The 17,308-nt window shown below is 44.4% G+C and overlaps 1 protein-coding gene across 5 annotated transcripts; it reads left to right on the top strand.

Moving 5' to 3' along the window:
- Nucleotides 1-918: 918 nt before the first annotated feature.
- Nucleotides 919-14,848, top strand: brwd1 (bromodomain and WD repeat domain containing 1). 5 transcript variants are annotated; one of them, XM_070442682.1, is made up of 42 exons: nucleotides 919-1,125; nucleotides 1,228-1,286; nucleotides 1,390-1,419; nucleotides 1,638-1,697; nucleotides 2,558-2,705; nucleotides 2,832-2,930; nucleotides 3,100-3,260; nucleotides 3,364-3,585; nucleotides 3,893-3,993; nucleotides 4,084-4,154; nucleotides 4,382-4,482; nucleotides 4,664-4,704; nucleotides 4,802-4,903; nucleotides 4,993-5,146; nucleotides 5,475-5,609; nucleotides 5,701-5,829; nucleotides 5,919-6,144; nucleotides 6,382-6,549; nucleotides 6,810-6,999; nucleotides 7,162-7,252; nucleotides 7,357-7,500; nucleotides 7,599-7,669; nucleotides 7,781-7,997; nucleotides 8,128-8,244; nucleotides 8,487-8,594; nucleotides 8,746-8,870; nucleotides 8,981-9,063; nucleotides 9,173-9,284; nucleotides 9,404-9,465; nucleotides 9,554-9,709; nucleotides 9,846-10,092; nucleotides 10,183-10,252; nucleotides 10,339-10,386; nucleotides 10,508-10,633; nucleotides 10,716-10,868; nucleotides 11,043-11,212; nucleotides 11,320-11,615; nucleotides 11,714-11,878; nucleotides 12,085-12,411; nucleotides 12,547-12,696; nucleotides 12,817-13,622; nucleotides 13,655-14,848. In XM_070442682.1, the coding sequence occupies exons 1-42, from the start codon at nucleotides 1,089-1,091 to the stop codon at nucleotides 14,180-14,182; spliced, it is 6,606 nt and encodes a 2,201-aa protein (XP_070298783.1). In that variant the 5' UTR covers nucleotides 919-1,088; the 3' UTR covers nucleotides 14,183-14,848. The 5 variants fall into 5 exon arrangements, with proteins under 5 accessions (XP_070298783.1, XP_070298782.1, XP_070298781.1 ...); XM_070442681.1 differs by having other exon boundaries at nucleotides 12,817-14,848; XM_070442680.1 differs by having other exon boundaries at nucleotides 12,547-12,702; nucleotides 12,817-14,848.
- Nucleotides 14,849-17,308: the final 2,460 nt, after the last annotated feature.

Genomic DNA, 17,308 nt, shown 5'->3' with positions numbered 1-17,308 from the left:
TTCAGCGTGACAATGCCCTCGTGCACAAAGCGAGGCCCATGCAGAAATGGTTTGTTGAGATCGGTGTGGAAGAACTTGACTGGCCTGCACAGAGCCCTGACCTCAAACCCATCGAACACCTTTGGGATGAATTGGAACGCTGACTGCGAGCCAGGCCTAATCGCCCAACATCAGAGCCCGACCTCACTAATGCCCTTGTGGCTGAATGGAAGCAGGTCCCCACAGCAATGTTCCAAAACCTAGTGGAAAGCCTTCCCAGAAGAGTGGAGGCTGTTACAGCAGCAAAGGGGGAACCAACTCCATATTAATGCCCATGATTTTGGATTGAGATGTTCCACAAGCAGGTGTCCACATACTTTGGGTCATGTAGTGTATTTACATGATGTAAGAAATGTGGGTCTATCATGTCATATCTCCAGACAAATGTCTAAAAATAAAAAGATAATATTCTTGATATTGTCATAGCACTAATATTTCYCCAATGCAATTGAAGCCTATCGTGCACTGCACAGGCTAATACTGCATTGTTCTCAAATGGATGCATGGATGTTCTTCTTTATTCAGTTGAGTTATTGAAACAAAGCCTAACTAGTGTAGCTAAGTGAGTGTATCAAAGACAAATTGCACCGGGTAAAATTAAATGTGACAGATTGACATTTTTGTTTTGCCATCACATATGACGTCATCAACAAGACACTCGACCTTGTCAAAGACAACAACAATGCGTCTTTATACTATAATTTCGCATATATAAATAGCTTTCTTTCGTTACATTGACCAAAAGCTTTCTAATGTATTCAAATAGAATATCAGTTCATTTATAGGGCGAGCTTCGCTTTGTCTTTGTTGTAGTCGAACAAAAAATAAAGAGTTGTTCCCCACCCCCTATTTCCTCTGCTGTGGCGGAAGTAACTCGTATTGCTGAGGCCTCATCCTTCCAATGGCGACTGAAAACAGGCTGATTAGAAAGCGGGAGCAACTGTGGAGGGGGTCAGAGCAGTGTAACCGAAATTAAATAAATATATCATACTCTCACTAGTCATAAAGTTAGTTTAAAATTGTAGACCCACCAAATCACGGCCGATTCAATGGCCAAAAGTCGGAATATTTCGCTCCTTGAATCAGGTAAGGCGAATATAGTTGCCTAATTCATTGCTTAAATTATATATAAATCTTGATTTAATTGATATCCAATTGTGCTCACTATTTTATTCTATTCACTTACAGAGCTATATTACCTAATTTCACGTTTTCTAACAACGGGTCCATGTCAGAGCGCGGCTGAGGTAAATTGGCGTGCCTTATTGACATCATTTTTCTTACTATTCAAAATTGTTGGCGAAAAGTTAATGAACACATTCGAAAAACCTATTTTTGTATCTATTGCAGGTTCTAGCGAGCGAACTAGAAGAATATCAGGTGTGTATTCCGGTAGCAGCGGCGTTCTGCCGTCGGTGTATGTAGCTACTAGCTATCCCGATGGACTGGAACGTAGAACTTGTATCACTCACGAGTTTTAATGCTTCTCTGACCGCCTCACTCGTTTGACATCACATGTTTTTACTAACTTAATTTCTGGCAGTATTTCTAGCATCTTGAGTGTTGAGATTTACACTAACACGCACCTTTTTGGATAGCTTTTGCCTTGCAGATTAGACTGGCAAGGAAATGAACATCCAAGATCTTACGAAGATTTGGTAAGTCTATAATCTATAGATGTAAATTAAATGTCGAATATCTGTTATTGTTGAATGACAGCCACGTTGTGTCCATGCATGGGCCATTTACTCTTTGTTCTTTTCAGCTTTATTCGTTGTTACATTCTTGTTACATAATAACCTGATTTTAAACTTTTACCGGTATGTAGGATTACTTATTGTTGTATGTTTCGAAAGCTTAACGCTGTAGTATAGAAACACATTTAACACATTTAAATGTATCTGTTGTACTGCAGATAGGGTGGGGACTCTTGGGGTTCTGGCTACGTCAGGACACCACTGTTGACCAATCCACGTCCTAGAAAGGCTGTAGTTGCGTTATTTTCCTTGTGACCTGTGTTGTGATTCGTCGGTTGATGAATGTGTTTTACATAAAACGTTCTGCCCACAAAGAATACAGCACACTGGTGGAATGAGATCCGATGTACATGAAGAACCCAAGTTATGTCAGTGATTCATTTTTTACCCCCTAGAAAAATAAATGCAATTTTCTTACAGTGCCACTGGCTGACAGTCTATAAGACAGAAAGACTACGATGACCTAAATGATAATAAATAGACCGTGTGGTTGCAGTACTGTAGTTTCATGATTCCTGGTGTTTTTTTTGTTTTTTTTTCGTTTAGCAGACGCTCCAGAACGACTAAACCTAGTCGGCTCGTGGATTTGAAACGGCGACAATTTCGGTTACTGGCCCAACGCTCTTAACAGCTACCCAAATATAAATGTACAAATGTTGTGATGGCTTGATTGAAGAAAGAACAAAGCATGCATAATGGTTTAACAATGAAAGCTGGATTAGTCATTCTGCTCATCATCAACACTATTTTTGATCCCATAGGTTGCAGCCAACGGACACATTGCACCTGACCATTTGCTGCAGATCTGTAAGCAGATTGGGCCGATTCTGGACAAAGAAGTGCCATGTGTTCCAGGCGTACATTCCCTACTGGGAACTGGGAGGCAGTCCTTACTCAGAACATCAAAAGGTGCAAAGCTTTACATGCATCTTGATTGAGCGTGCATTCTAAATGTATACTTCAGCAACTATTCCTTCTGAAATKCAATTGTAAGATGAAATGATTCAATTACTTATTTCTTTCCATCTCTTCCAGGTTACGGCAATGTTCGGAGGAAAGGCTCATCATTTGCTGCCCTGCACAGAGGGAGACCACCAGAGATGCCTTTGACCTGCAAGGATCCTCCAAATCTAGGTGGGTATTCCCTGACACAGGATTGACATGTTCACACATTATTTTCTATTCATGCCGGTGCAGTAAATTCAATGTGTGCTTATAACTCAACGCATTCTGTGTTGTTTTCTGTTAACATGATTCTGTTATCATGTTTGGACTCTGAGTCATAGTGTTTTGTCCTTCACAGTGGAGGTGTACAGAGGAAGGGAGCTAACAGGTACTCAACGGTTCAGCACTGTGAACCCTGTGAGCAACTATCAGCACATGCGGATGCACAGGAGGATTCTGGGTCATCTGTCTGCAGTCTACTGCATTGCTTTTGATCGGACCGGTCTCAGGATTTTCACCGTGAGTTTTGTCGTCATAAAGATCAAGTTCTTGGGGGAAATCATGTTAGGTGGTATACCCGAGGCTCATCACTTTATCTACCTTATCAAACCCCACTTTCAAGGGCTCGGACGACTGCTTGGTGAAGATATGGTCTTCGTTTGACGGGAGGCTTCACTCAACCCTGCGAGGACATTCTGCTGAGATCTCAGACCTGGCTGTCAGCTTTGAGAATACCTTGATGGCAGCTGGCAGCTGTGACAAAACCATCCGAGTGTGGTGCCTTCGTACCTGTGCCCCTATGGCTGTCCTACAGGGGCACAGTGGATCCATTACCTCCCTACAGGTAGGAGCTTCCATATTCCTCCAACACCCTTATTATGATCGACTGTAATGTTAGCCGGGCAAATAATATGTAAGCTAATGCTGTACACAGTTTTGCAAATGTAGGACACCATGCAACAGTGTAATGCGTTAACTGCACACAGCACTTTTTAACTCATGATGTACATACTAAACCTTATTGCTTCAGCAGCTCACATTTGACCACTAGTGTGATTTGCTGTCTGTACCGTAGACATCCCCCAGTATAGATGTGGCTGCATAAGTATATCTGGAACAGCATTTAACTTTGTGAATTACATCTGTCTCAGTTCTCACCGTTTGCCAAGGGCTCAAAGAGATACCTGGTGTCCACTGGAACTGATGCAACAATCTGCTTTTGGCAGTGGGATGTCAATAACATACATTTCAGGTGAGTTTCAACTACTGGTAATTTGATTTAGATAGTAATTGCATCCTGAAAATGACATAAATCTGAAACATTTACACTCTGTTTGTAAAGTGATCGCCCGCAGAAGTTTACAGAGCGACCCAGGCCGGGAGTTCAGATGGTGTGCTCATCATTCAGTCCAGGTAACGATGTCAAGATGGCAGTTTAGTGTAAAAGAATGCTTTGGCTCTTTAAATACATTTCTACAAATTGATCATACTATTACACTAACCATAGCTGATACGATTTTAACAGAAGTATTGATTCAACTTTTTACCTCACCAACAAGTTATTCTAACATGGGTATTTAACGGCTGAACCAAACTGGGATAAATTGATAGTCGTTTTTTTGTTTTATAAAACATTTTAGGTGGCATGTTCTTAGCGACGGGAAGTACTGACGATGTCATCAGAATATATTACCTGGGAGGTGGGAACCCTGAAAAAATATCAGAGCTTCATGAACACACGGTAAGATCCTTTTGAAGAGCAGATAAACCATCACATAGCAGCGAAAAGCTGAACACAAGAAAATAATGAGTTCCTAAAACAAATAATAATTAAATCCATTGAAGCTTTAATTTACAACAAATACAAACAACGTTGATGTAATATTCTAACCATTGTTGTCAATATATGTTCTAATTTTTAGGACAAGGTTGACAGCATCCAATTTTGCCACTCAGGAGAAAGGTATGAGCAGTGTGATTAGTTGAAGCACTCACCTTAGCCCAACCGTTTTCATGAGGATTGCCTAGAGTCCATTGTCTTGGTTTGCCTCGTCTCGTAGGTTTGTGAGTGGCAGTCGAGATGGCACAGCACGCATCTGGAGGCTGACTCAGCGTCAGCAGTGGAGGAGCCTTCTTCTCAACATGAATGCCACTCTACCAGGGTAAGGAATGAACAGCTTGCCGGCACCATTACATACACCTACACATGCTTGTATCTGTTTTTATCCGTTCATATCAACTTTCTCCGCAGCTCAGAACACGCGACCAATGAGGAAAGCTTTTTCAAACCCAAGGTCACCATGGTAGCGTGGGATCGCCATGACAACTCAGTAATCACAGCGGTCAACAACCATATCCTCAAAGTGTGGAACTCCTACACGGGCCAGCTGCTACATATCCTTAAAGTAGGAGCAACTGCATTGTCTTACATTCTATTTTCATGAACAGTGCTGTCTCACGAAGATAGCTGATTTTGTATCTATGACTACTAGTAGTGTAGATGAATTTCCATCCTTCAACTATTTGTATATAAAGAACTGTTGAGGGATAGTCCTAGATTCCTTAGTCAGGAGGACATTATAGTTGTACTGTTTTTCCCCTTGCCACTGCTTGTCACTGTAAGCATGCTTTTCAGGAGCATTTCCTCAAAATATTTTGTCCGGTGACTTGGTAAAATAGCGGAATAGCATCCGACAGTGATTTGACCTGACAGCTGTGTGATGCTCTGTGCAGGGCCATGAGGCTGAGGTGTTTGTCCTGGAGCCCCACCCCTCAGATCCCAGGATCATGCTGTCTGCTGGCCACGACGGAAACGTCTTCATCTGGGACATCGTCCGGGGCACAAAGACACAGCACTACTTCAACATGGTGAGGAGGAGCCATGCACCACAGAAGACAGTAACATCCATTCTCTCCAACTATGACTGACTCCATCTTGGTTGCTCTGTCTGCCCTACAGATTGAGGGCCAGGGTCATGGTGCTGTCTTTGACTGCAAGTTCACTCCCGACGGCCAGCGCTTTGCCTGCACAGACTCCCACGGTCATCTGGTCATTTTCGGCTTTGGGAGCTCCAAGCCATACGAGAAGGTAAGGCTGGAGCTCCTACTACATCTATGCATAGGAAAGAGTCCTTTATTCAATGGTATGAGATTGACTGCCTGTCTGTCTTTGTCCAGCTTCCAGATCAGGTGTTTTTCCACACCGACTATCGGCCACTGATCCGGGATGCCAACGGCTTTGTGTTGGATGAGCAGACCCAGCAGGCACCCCACCTCATGCCCCCTCCCTTCCTGGTGGATGTGGATGGGAACCCCCACCCCCCTAGATACCAGCGGCTGGTCCCCGGGAGGGAGAACATTGCAGACGAACACCTGGTGCCTCAGCTGGGATATGTTGCCACAAGTATGTAAACTAGCATTTACGAGACAGTTGTAAGGCAATATGATCCTTTTGTTTATTGGACCAGTACAACAACACTAAAATAGCAGTTGGGCACGGGTGGATTTTGTTTGACCAGTGCAACTACCATCTGTTTCTCTGAGAGTTTGTGAGTGGGTGGATGTGTGAATCTGTTTGAGTAAGTGGTTGTGTTACTTAAGACCCTGTTACTTAAGACTGTGTCCATGTTGTCCCCCTCAGGTGATGGCGAGGTGATGGAGCAGGTGATCAGTCAGCTGACCACAGACCATGAGGAGGCCACGGCCAGACGCAGCATTCTGGACGACACCATCAGGCAGCTGCAGGAGCAGCAAGACAGGCAGAGCAGACCAGGGACACTAGCCCCAGCCCCCAGCACCCCACGCAGAGGTACCGGAACACACCCATACTGTCAGTTCTACTAGCAGTATTGTGTGGTGGCATGCAAGATAACATATTCCTAGCTATTTTCCTTTCTACAAGCTACCATTGCTCTGGGGCATGCTCAAAAACTTTGTATTCCTACATGTTAATGGTCGAGGACTCTATTGGAAATGGAAAATAATTTATCATCCATTATGGTTGAATGAATGATTGGGTCCTGGACAAGCAGTGATGTTGTGTTCCCTTCTCTCCCACTCTGTACCCAGCATCAGTGAATGAGCGAGGTGCAGCTGAGGTGCAGTCATCCCCTAACGTGGGTCTGAGGCGCAGTGGGCAGGTGGAGGGGGTMAGACAGATGCACCAGAATGCCCCTCGCAGCCAGATGGCCACGGAGAGGGACCTGCAGGCCTGGAGACGCAGGGTGGTGGTACCTGAGCTCTCATCCAGCAATTACAGGTGAGACCGACATCCCTCAAACAACAGGGGGAGATAATCTGTATAGTTAGTTATATAACACAAAGGATGTCATGTATATTAACAAGTCTACTCCTGAATGGTTCATTTCTAGAACATTATTCCTGTAATGCACGTTTAAATTAAATGTGTAAATGATCTTAGTTACCAGGATGACTTCCGAATTACAAAAGGAGAGGAGGAGATTGCCTTATACAATGCAAAGAAACGCCGTGTGACATACGGCAGTTGTAGAGTAAGTAGACATATATTTATTACTTTTAAAGATCATGACTGACCACAGGAACTTTTAAATGATACTGACGTCATACCTGCATTTCTGCTTTGCTTCTGCCTCAGGATGATTCTGAAGATGAACTGCCTTGCATCAAACGAGCACAGTCCCGCAAAAAGCAAAAAGTCTTCCAGCAGAGCAGAGATGGCATTGTGGAGGAATTAATCGAGTTCTCCTGTGAGGAGGGAGAAGGGACCACAACATCAGAGGTACATTCTATGCTTTTGACATGTCCGTTAGAGAATAACAAGCTATTTGGAATATTGGTGAAAGAGGTCAATCTTGCCATCTCCTATCCCTCCTCTAGGACCATGAGATGGAGGGCAGTGAACTGGATTCATCCAATGAGGAAGAGGAATGGAAAAGTGACAGTTCAAGGTACAGATAAGCTCTTTGCTTCTCTTGATTCCTTGCAAGAGGTACATGACATATGTCATATTGTTGTTTCCCTTGGTTTAATGCTAACATAACTTGCATTTCCCATGACAGCCACTCGTCCAGTGAGTACTCTGACTGGACAGCAGARGCTGGGATTAACCTGCAGCCCTCCACTCCCGTGTCATCACGGAAACGAGTTCGCCGCCAGCTTAGCAGCTCGGAGGAAGATAATGAGGAGGAAGAGGAGAAGCAGCAAAGTGACGAGGAAGAACGACCTCCTCAGACTAGCAAGCAGAAATCCAAGAAGCCCAAAAGCAAGATGCCCAAGGTTAGCCACTGTACTAACCTGCATATTTTGTTTGTCAATGCTTGTATCCTGCTCTCGTATGACAAAAAGTAGTTTCACTTCCATATTGAATATTAAATCAATCTTATGTAATTGTACATGTGTATCACAGCGGCCTAAAGCCAGGCCGTCGATCAACAGAGAAGTCTCCAATGAGTTCAGACCCTCAACGTGGATCACTGATGTCGTTCCCAGGAAGTCTCCCTTTGTTCCCCAGATGGGTGATGAGGTACGTGACTGTCTAGACCATATGGCTTCCCTACTGTTGTTGTGTGCATCTTTGGGGTTGAAATCAGGAGACTGGTGGGAAGAGCTATAGGTATGGATTAAATGGAACGGTATCAAACATATAGAAACCAATTTTGACCSCGTTCCATTAATTACATTCCAGCCATTTCAATGAGCCTGTCCTCCTATAGCTCCCCCCACCAGCCCCCTCTGGTCTAATTAATGTTACCCTCTCTCCCTCAGGTAATCTATTTCCGCCAGGGTCACGAGGCGTATGTGGAGGCYGTGAACAGGAACAACCTGTACCCCATTAACATGGAGAAACAGCCRTGGAGGAAGATGGAGCTGAGGGTAAGAACATCATATCCACTCTGCTCCAAACTAGGAAACAGATAAATCTGTCTTCTGCCGATGCAGTAGAAAATGGGTTAGTGTGTTGAGAGGGCCAGTGTCTGAAAGGACATTGTTGAAGAGTAACTTGAAATTCTCCTTCTCGCTACAGGACCAAGAGTTTGTTAAAATAACTGGGATCAAGTATGAAGTATGCCCTCCGACACTGTGCCGCCTGAAACTGACGCTCATTGACCATGGCACGGGCAAAATCACAGACAAATCATTTTATGTCAAGTAAATGATGCAACCACTTCAAAGTGTCTAACATTGAAGATACATGTACGTTTTTACAGACATTACCAGAGACATTTGTTAACTTTGTTCTTCTGTACGCCTCCCCTCAGGTACCATGACATGCCGGATGTGATTGACTTCCTCGTGCTTCGGCAGAGTTATGACGAAGCACGCAGTAGAGTCTGGCAGCCAAGTAAGTTAACTACTCAAGGTACAGTAATGCGTGAGATGAATGGGTCAACATTTCGAAGCAATATGTTCTGCATTTCCCCCATCTAAAATGGTAGTATTCCTCACTGCAGATGACAGATTCCGGTCTGTAATAGATGATGCCTGGTGGTTTGGGATCATTGTTTGTCAGGAGCCATATCAGCTTGAATATCCGGACAGTCATTTCCAGTGCTTCAAAGTCAGGTGAGAATGTATGATTGGGTCTGCGTTGTTGGAAACCAGTCAAAATGGTCTCCCAACGGTTGATGCCTTCTGCGGTGGATTGCATGCTTCTAACCTGCTTGGTTTTGCTTTGTTGCCAGATGGGACAATGGWGAAACGGAGAAGCTAAGTCCTTGGGATGTGGAAGCTATTCCAGAGGATGGTAATTTAACAGACTCTGTTGTTGGAAATGTTTCATTCTAGGACAGAAGTACTGTATGGTAACAATGGTGTGTGTCTGTGCTCTTCAGCCCAGCAACCTGAGTGTGTAGGTGGAGGGGTTCCAGTGACAGRAGAGGAGATGAGAGAGGTCATGTATAAACCCCAGACAGGAGAGTGGGGTGAGAGGAGTAGAGACAACGAGTGTGAACGCATCATAGCAGGCATTGAGCAACTCATCACCGTCGGTAAGAACACTCACCTCACCACTGCATTTTGGTACTATTTCCTCCTCAGCAGACCTCGGATTGTATACCATTCCTAGATGGGCTAGTGAGGTTTTGAATTTCAAATTCACAGTACTTCTGTTTTTTTTATTTACAGATATTGTAGCCCCATTTTCTGGCCCGGTGGACATAGTTCAGTACCCAACCTACTGCACGGTGATAGCCTTCCCTACAGACCTGAGCACCATCAGACTGAGACTTATAAATAGGTTCTACAGGCGACTGTCCTCTTTAGTTTGGGATGCCAGATACATTGTGCACAACGCCCGGACCTTCAATGAGCCAAGGAGCAAGATAGCCCATTCAGCAAAACTTATCACAGATGTCCTGCTAAAATTTATCAAGTGAGTTGGCCAAGTGTTATTGAGCTTTAACTTACACAGATAAATGTATCTGTATTTAACAACTTATGTTGATTTTTTTTATTTCCTCAGTCGACCTAGCTGTACAGATATTATGGAGATCTACAGTGCTATTGAAGACATGGACTATACGGATGACGAGGTAAATCAGGTTTGATCATGAAATCATTCAAACCTTGCTGTGTAACTTTTGGGTTGAACTGATATTGATTTGAATGTCTTTCCCAGGACCTGGAAGAGGCACCAGGCCCCTCTTCTGGACACAGACTGCGCCAGGTAAGTAATGAATGATGATGTAAAAACCAGAACATCTTTGTCTTAAAATCAGCAATGAAAATGTAGGGAAGTGGCTGGGATGTTGTCTTATATCTTATGTATGAGTCTCCCTTCACCCCAGCGCTCTGTGGAGAAGGTACCTGACCAGGACTCCTGGAAGGGGCAGTGCAAGCGCCTGATGAACTATGTCTTTGAGTGTGAGGACTCCGAGCCCTTCAGAAAGCCTGTGGATCCTACCTCCTACCCAGTAAGAGAACACAGAGTTCTACTGTAATAATGACTCTGGCTTTGACAACTGTTGATCTAATGTGGCTCATGTCTGTTTGCAGGACTACCTTAGCATCATTGACACTCCCATGGACTTTGGGACTGTGAAGGGGACCCTTGAGGAGGACCGRTATGAAAACCCCATGGAGCTCTGCAAAGACATACGTCTGATATTTGCCAACGCTAAAGCCTTCACGCCAAACAAACGCTCAAAGGTATTTCCGCTCTTGCATTTCCAAACCATACAAGCGATTCCAGTGTAAGAAATTCAGCAATCTTCTATTGAGTTGATTTGACATTGGTCAGGTTCTGGATTGTCATCAATGTAGGGACTAGGACCTGATGCCAAGTTGCTGTGCTCTACATATTTTTATCTCCTCTGTCCCCAGATCTACAGTATGACTTTGCGGCTTTCTGCATTCTTCGAAGAGCGAATCAGAACAATCATATCGCAATACAAAACTTCTGTCAAGAGCAGCGAGAAGCTCCGCCGCAGCCAGAGGTTCCGYAAGAAGCTTCAGCACCACGAGTCTGCTGTACCCAGCACTAACACCACAAGGTAGACCTCACTTCTACTGCCCACAGACCTCATTGGGCTTAAGGAAATGTACATGTGTGGTCCACAGGACCTACAGCACTACTAATGATATTGTTCTTTCCCTTCAGCCAAAAGAGGGCTGCTCTAAAAACTCAGGAAAAAGTGGAAGCGGCGTCAACGACCAAATCTACCTCAGCCAAAGTGTCTGCTCCTGAGAGAACCAGGAGAAGGAGCCACAGTAGTGACAGCTCAGGCCACAGCTCTTCTGAAGCCTCCTCAGGGTCAGACTCTGAGATTGAGAGTGAGTTATCTATGAGTGACTCTGAAGAGGAGAAATGCCTGGGGTCCTCACGGCACCATCACAGCAGAGAGACCAGGGGAACCAGAAGAGTCACCAGGAACAAGGGGGCAAAGAAGAAAAAAAGTTAGGATTTCACATAAATCTGGTAGAAGGCAGTTTGCAAGACATCCCTTAGTCTCTGTCCCTCTAATAAAATCCCTGTTTTTGACGTTTTATTTCAGTTGCCGAGAGCGAGGAAGAGTCTTCCAATGAGGGGGAGGAGAGTGAGGATGGCGGGAAGTTGTCCAACTCTTTGTCTCGTCGATTCCCAAGCAGGACCAGCAGCAGGAGCACCAGGCTGACCAGGAACAATGCTGTTGCCCATAGGAAATGCACCAAACAGCCAGGTAAACACCATCACACCATAGAGCAGGGAAAAGGAGAGGTAACTAGAGCAGGGAGTGGTCAGGCAAATGCCCTTACAAATTATGAAAAATAGACAGACAACTGCCCTTATGGTTAAAGGTCTGAACTGCCCGTAGGAGCAGATCTTTTTTTAGTTATTATGATTATTAGCCACTTAAAATGTTGTTGCTGCTCTGTGTGTATCTAGAGAGGGGTGCCCAGATGAATGGTCACAGCAGAAAATCTGGGCGAGAGATAAGCAGCGAATCTGAGAGATCACCATCCCAGGGTACAGACACTTACAGGGAGGAGGATGAGGAGGAGAATGTTGGCCGCAGGACAATGAAAAGGAAGACTGCCAGGGCGGCCGTCAACAAGATGAAGCTTCTGGAAGCCTCTGAGGAAAACTATGGTTCAGCCTCTGAGGAAGAGGATAAACATAGGAGGAATAGCAGCCACCATGCGACCCGAGTCAGCAAACGCATTGCCGTGATCCAGAGCAGCTCTGAATCAGAGGAGCAGTCATCAGCACAGTGTGAGCACAGTCAGCTTAGACTGGTTTGAATCAACTTTTATTGATCATGGATCTACTGTACCAGAGCCACAAAAGGGGGCGTTCATTGAAAAAACGTTTAACACTGTTGGGTAACATACACTTTCTTTCCCCTAGGTTCTAAAAAAGACAAGGATTCATTGGGTGATTGGGAGAACAATGAGGACAGTATTGAGAGTGAAGCTTCATCCTCTCGTTGCCATCAGAATGGAGAGAGTAAGAACTCCAGCAGCCGCAAAACGACCAGACAAGCTGCAGAGACGGGTGGTAAGGGTAAGAGCTACAGGCATACTGTAGATGCTTTCAGTCATGGCTACTTTCTCTGCCTTCTCCAAGTTCAGTCATGTGTTGCTGTAGTGTTAATGTTTGTATTTATCTCTATTTCAGATGATATGTCTCATGTAAATGGGCACAGCACAAAACATGACAGTACTTCTGAGGAGGAGGAGTGCTCTGATGGTGAAGAAGAGGAAGAAATAGAGGAAGAAGCTGTTAGGTCTCAGTCCTCCAGAAGCTTGACAACCGCTGCAGTGAGCAAAATTAGAACTTGCATTACCAGTTATATGGCGGAAGAGAAGACTGGCTCCAGAAAGAGACAGCCCAAATCTCTGGCAAGCTCTGACGAGGAATACCGAGAACACTATGCTCAAAAGCACCCTCACCAAAACGGGAGAAAGGTGGAGAAAGAACATGCTGAAGGCTCTGAGAAAAATAGTAAATTACATTCAAAAAGCCAAGAACAAACATCTGCCTCAACCCACAAACAGGATGTCCCTGAATCAGAGGAACTCAGTGACACTCCAAAGAGATCAAGCTCACGCAAAAAAAGAGTGAGGTCTGAAGAGGAGGAGGAAGAAGACAGCAACCACTCAGATAATGAATCTAAGGGAGAATCCAATAAACGTCAGTTGCGAAACAACAACAAACCCAAAAGACAGAGTCACAATGACTCTGTTTCAGAGAGCGAGGAGGAAGTTGTACCCAACAGGAGAGCAAGGAGAAAACTGCATGCTTCCTCAGAGGAAGAATCTGATGGGAAGGAGAAGCATAGCCCTAGCAGGCGGCCTTGCCTTCGAGCCCAACCAAAAAAGAAATACATCAATGAAGACTCTGAGGAGGACTTGAACTCTGAGATGCAAGGCAGTTGTAAGAATGGGAAGAGCAAAACTGTTTCACATAAAGGATATCAACCTGTCTCTTATACACATCTAGATGTGTATAAGAGACAGCCTCAGACAACCCTTATGAAAAGAAACGGTGCATGCCCAAGGCTAAGAGCTACTGCGAAGATGAGGACGAGAGGGAAACAAAAAGATCCAACTACAAGTATCCCAAGAAGGAATCTAGATCCAAGTCTGAACCCGAGGACTGTAGTAGTCAGGAAGACACCTCTTCTCACCAAGGGTCAGAGGAGGAGAAGGAAGTTGAGTGTCCAAGGGGGAAGAGACGTTTGGAGCGACACAAACGCAAGCGAAAGGAACGCTGCAGCAGCAGTGCCCACAGTTCTGCCTCTGAAAGCGAGGAGGACGAAAAGTCCTCTGCCAGCTCAGGGTCCCAGAGCAGTCCAAAGAGAAAAAAACACAACAGGAGGTCAAGGGTCAGCGACAAGGGTGCCGCCCGACAACGCCGGAGGGACCCCTCTGAGGCAGACAGTGATCAGTCGTACGCAGAATTCCAGAGAGGAGCGTGTGGAACGCGTATCAAGACCCGAAACCGTGGCAAACGAACGGTGACATATCACGACAGCGAATGAAGGCTTAGCAAGAGAGGCTTAGCGAGAGAGACTAACTGGAGACCTTGAAGACACTTGATCGCAACATTAAAGGTAGTAGCACTGGAGCTTTTTCAAGAGGAAATGCTGTGAATCTGTTTCATTCAGGGATATTTATATTTTCTATGAAAAAAAAAAAGTAGTTTATAAAATATAGCGCAAACCACCTCCCATTCTGCTTTTGTGATTTGGCCAGCTAAATAACTGTTCGGGGGAGCATTGTCAGCTTGGGTGCTATCTTAATATACCTCTGTTTAATCAAGCATATTTTGCTGGCTTGCACTAAGAAACACACTGTAAAGAGGTATTTCATACACTAGTTTCACATTAGGAACTCAGGGGTCAACTAAGTTTACTGTAGTCTCAGCCATTCAGTCTTGGGAGCTAGAGTAGGTAGGGACAATAAACATTTCCAGGATGGCGGTTTCAGTCCAAGCACACTTACTGAGACAAAACTAATCCACTTCACCCTCCTTTGACTTCAAGTCCTTTGTAAATCCACATTAATTATCCTTTACTGTATTGTGAGGTGACTTGTTGATATGAGCCAAAATGTACAAATTTGAATTCCTAGTTTTCCTCCCCTTTGTTTTCATTTTTTAGGGGGGGGGGGGAATATGTGTGGTGTGTATTCTAGTCATGGAATCAGGTGTAAATATATGGGATTGAGAATGGCATCTTTTGAAAGGTTTATGAGGATCACTCTGTAGCAAATGATTGCTTGTTTAAATTTGAGCATTAATTTCATTTTTATGTCATTACAACGCATTGTCTTGCCACATGTCAGAAATTGGTACCCTTTTGCCAAGTACAGGAAACCAAAAAGTACTTATAGCAAAATACTGTGATTTCTCATATTGGGAAGACACTCTAGTGTTCTGTGTTATGTACTCTCAGTATTACATTTATTTTTGGAGAGAACTTAATTGCATTTAACTTTTTGCCAGTCACAATTTAGTTGTGTGTTGCGGCGGTCTTGAAATTGCTAAATGTTTTTCATACACTTTGATACAAACAGATTTCATAGGAAAATGTTACTGGTACTCCGTATGGTTGTGGAGTGCAAGAGGGCTGTTTTTTTTTCTTATTTTCTGGTTAATAAAGACATACATTCAAGGCTCACTTTGTATGTGTTATCAATGTCATATGCATTCTTAACCATTCCTTAAACTGAACAAAAATATGAACACAACTTCAAAGATTTTGCTGAGTTACAGTTCATTTTAAGAGAATCAGTCAATTGAAATAAATTCCATTAGGCCCTAATCTATAGATTCACATGACTGGGCAGGGGTGCAGCCATGGGTGGGCCAGGCCCAGCCAATCAGAATGAGTTTTTCCCCACAAAAAGGGCTTTATTACAGACAGAAATACTCACTAACATTTTAGAGACATAAGCTTTTTGTGCGTATGGAACATTGCTGGGATCTTTTATTTCAGCTCATGACACATGGGACTAACACTTTACATTTAATACATCCCACTAATGCTGAGTGGATCAATGCTTTTGCCACCGTGTCGATTGTATTTGAAGCAGTAGTTCAAAAACTAAGTGACAGCACCAATATATAATGCTGCGTTGATGTGCTAGTCGGAACTAGGAAACTCGGAAATGTTCGACTTTCTAACTGGTTGTAGTTATACGTGTGCTGCGTTCAATGAATCAATAAGTAGGACAATTCTGCATTTCCTAGTTCCAACTAGCATTTGAACGCAGCATAAATTATTGGGGCTCATGCATCGTTTTTGTTATCTCGGAAATGTCAATTTGCTAATCTAGGCTGCAGTGTCGGATCCCGAGTTACCCATTTGGGATGTATCAGGGTATTTTCACACTTAGTTCCTTTCAGACAATTTTTGTGAACTCCGTACGGTTCGCTTATTTTTTGTGTGCAGTGTGAATAGTCCAAAGGAACTCAGACCCCTCAAAAGCCCCTGAAGCGAACCAAACTGAGCACATCTCGAGAGGTGGTCTGAGTTCTGTTCCCTTTTTTGGGGGACAATGTGAACACAAGGCTCCCCAGGTTCGCTTGTCATTATTCCTGCACCACACACTATCAAATCAAATTGTATTAGTCACATGCGCCGAATACAACAGGTGTAGACCTTACAGTGAAATGGTTACTTACGAGCTCCTAACCAACAATGCAGTTTCAAAAAAATAAGATAAAAGTAACAAGCAATTAAAGAGCAGCAGTAAAATAACAATAGCAAGACTATATACAGTGGGGTACCGATACAGAGCCACTGTGCGGGGACACTGGTTAGTTGAGGTAATATGTACATGTAGGTAGAGTTAAGGTGACTATGCATAAATGACAACAGAGAGTAGCCATTTGACTAGATGTTCAGGAGTCTTACGGCTTGGGGGTAGAAGTTGTTTAGAAGCCTCATGGACCTACTTGGCGCTCCGGTACCACTTGCAGTGCGGTAGCAAAGAGAACAGTTTATGACTAGGGAGGCTGGAGTGACAATTTTTAAGGCCTTCCTCTGACACCGCCTAGAGGTCCTGGATGGCAGAAAGCTTGGCCCCAGTGATGTGCTGGGCCATTCGCACTACCCTCTGTAGTGCCTTGCGGTCAGAGGCTGAGCAGTTGCCATACCAGGCAGTGATGCAACCAGTCAGGATGCTCTCGATGGTGCAGCTGTAGAACCTTTTGAGGATCTGAGGACCCATGCCAAATCTTTTCAGTCTCCTGAGGGGGAATAGGTTGTGTCGTGCCCTCTTCACAACTGTCTTGGTGTGCTTGGACCATGTTAGTTTGTTGGTGATGTGGACACCAAGGTACTTGAAGCTCTCAACCTTCTCCACTGCAGCCCCGTTGATGAGAATGGGGGCGTGCTCGGTGCTCTTTTTCCTGTAGTCCACAATCATCTCCTTTGTCTTGATCGCGTTGAGGGAGAGGTTGTCCTGGCACAACACGGCCAGGTCTCTGACCTCCCTATAGGCTCTCTCGTCATTGTCGGTGATCACTAGACTACTGCAACGCCGTTTCCCCTACCATAAACCCTCTCACATTGGTGCCACAAAAGAGAGACGTTGATGATGTGCAGGTTGGCAGAAAAAAATGGGTGCTGTTTTTGGACAGGCCTATTGATTAGTGATTG

This window comes from Salvelinus sp. IW2-2015, unplaced genomic scaffold, assembly GCF_002910315.2.
Source record: "Salvelinus sp. IW2-2015 unplaced genomic scaffold, ASM291031v2 Un_scaffold16467, whole genome shotgun sequence".
In the NCBI taxonomy this organism is placed as follows: domain Eukaryota; kingdom Metazoa; phylum Chordata; class Actinopteri; order Salmoniformes; family Salmonidae; genus Salvelinus; species Salvelinus sp. IW2-2015.
Note: the sequence above shows the minus strand (reverse complement) of the source record. Positions and strands in the feature narration are given on the sequence as shown.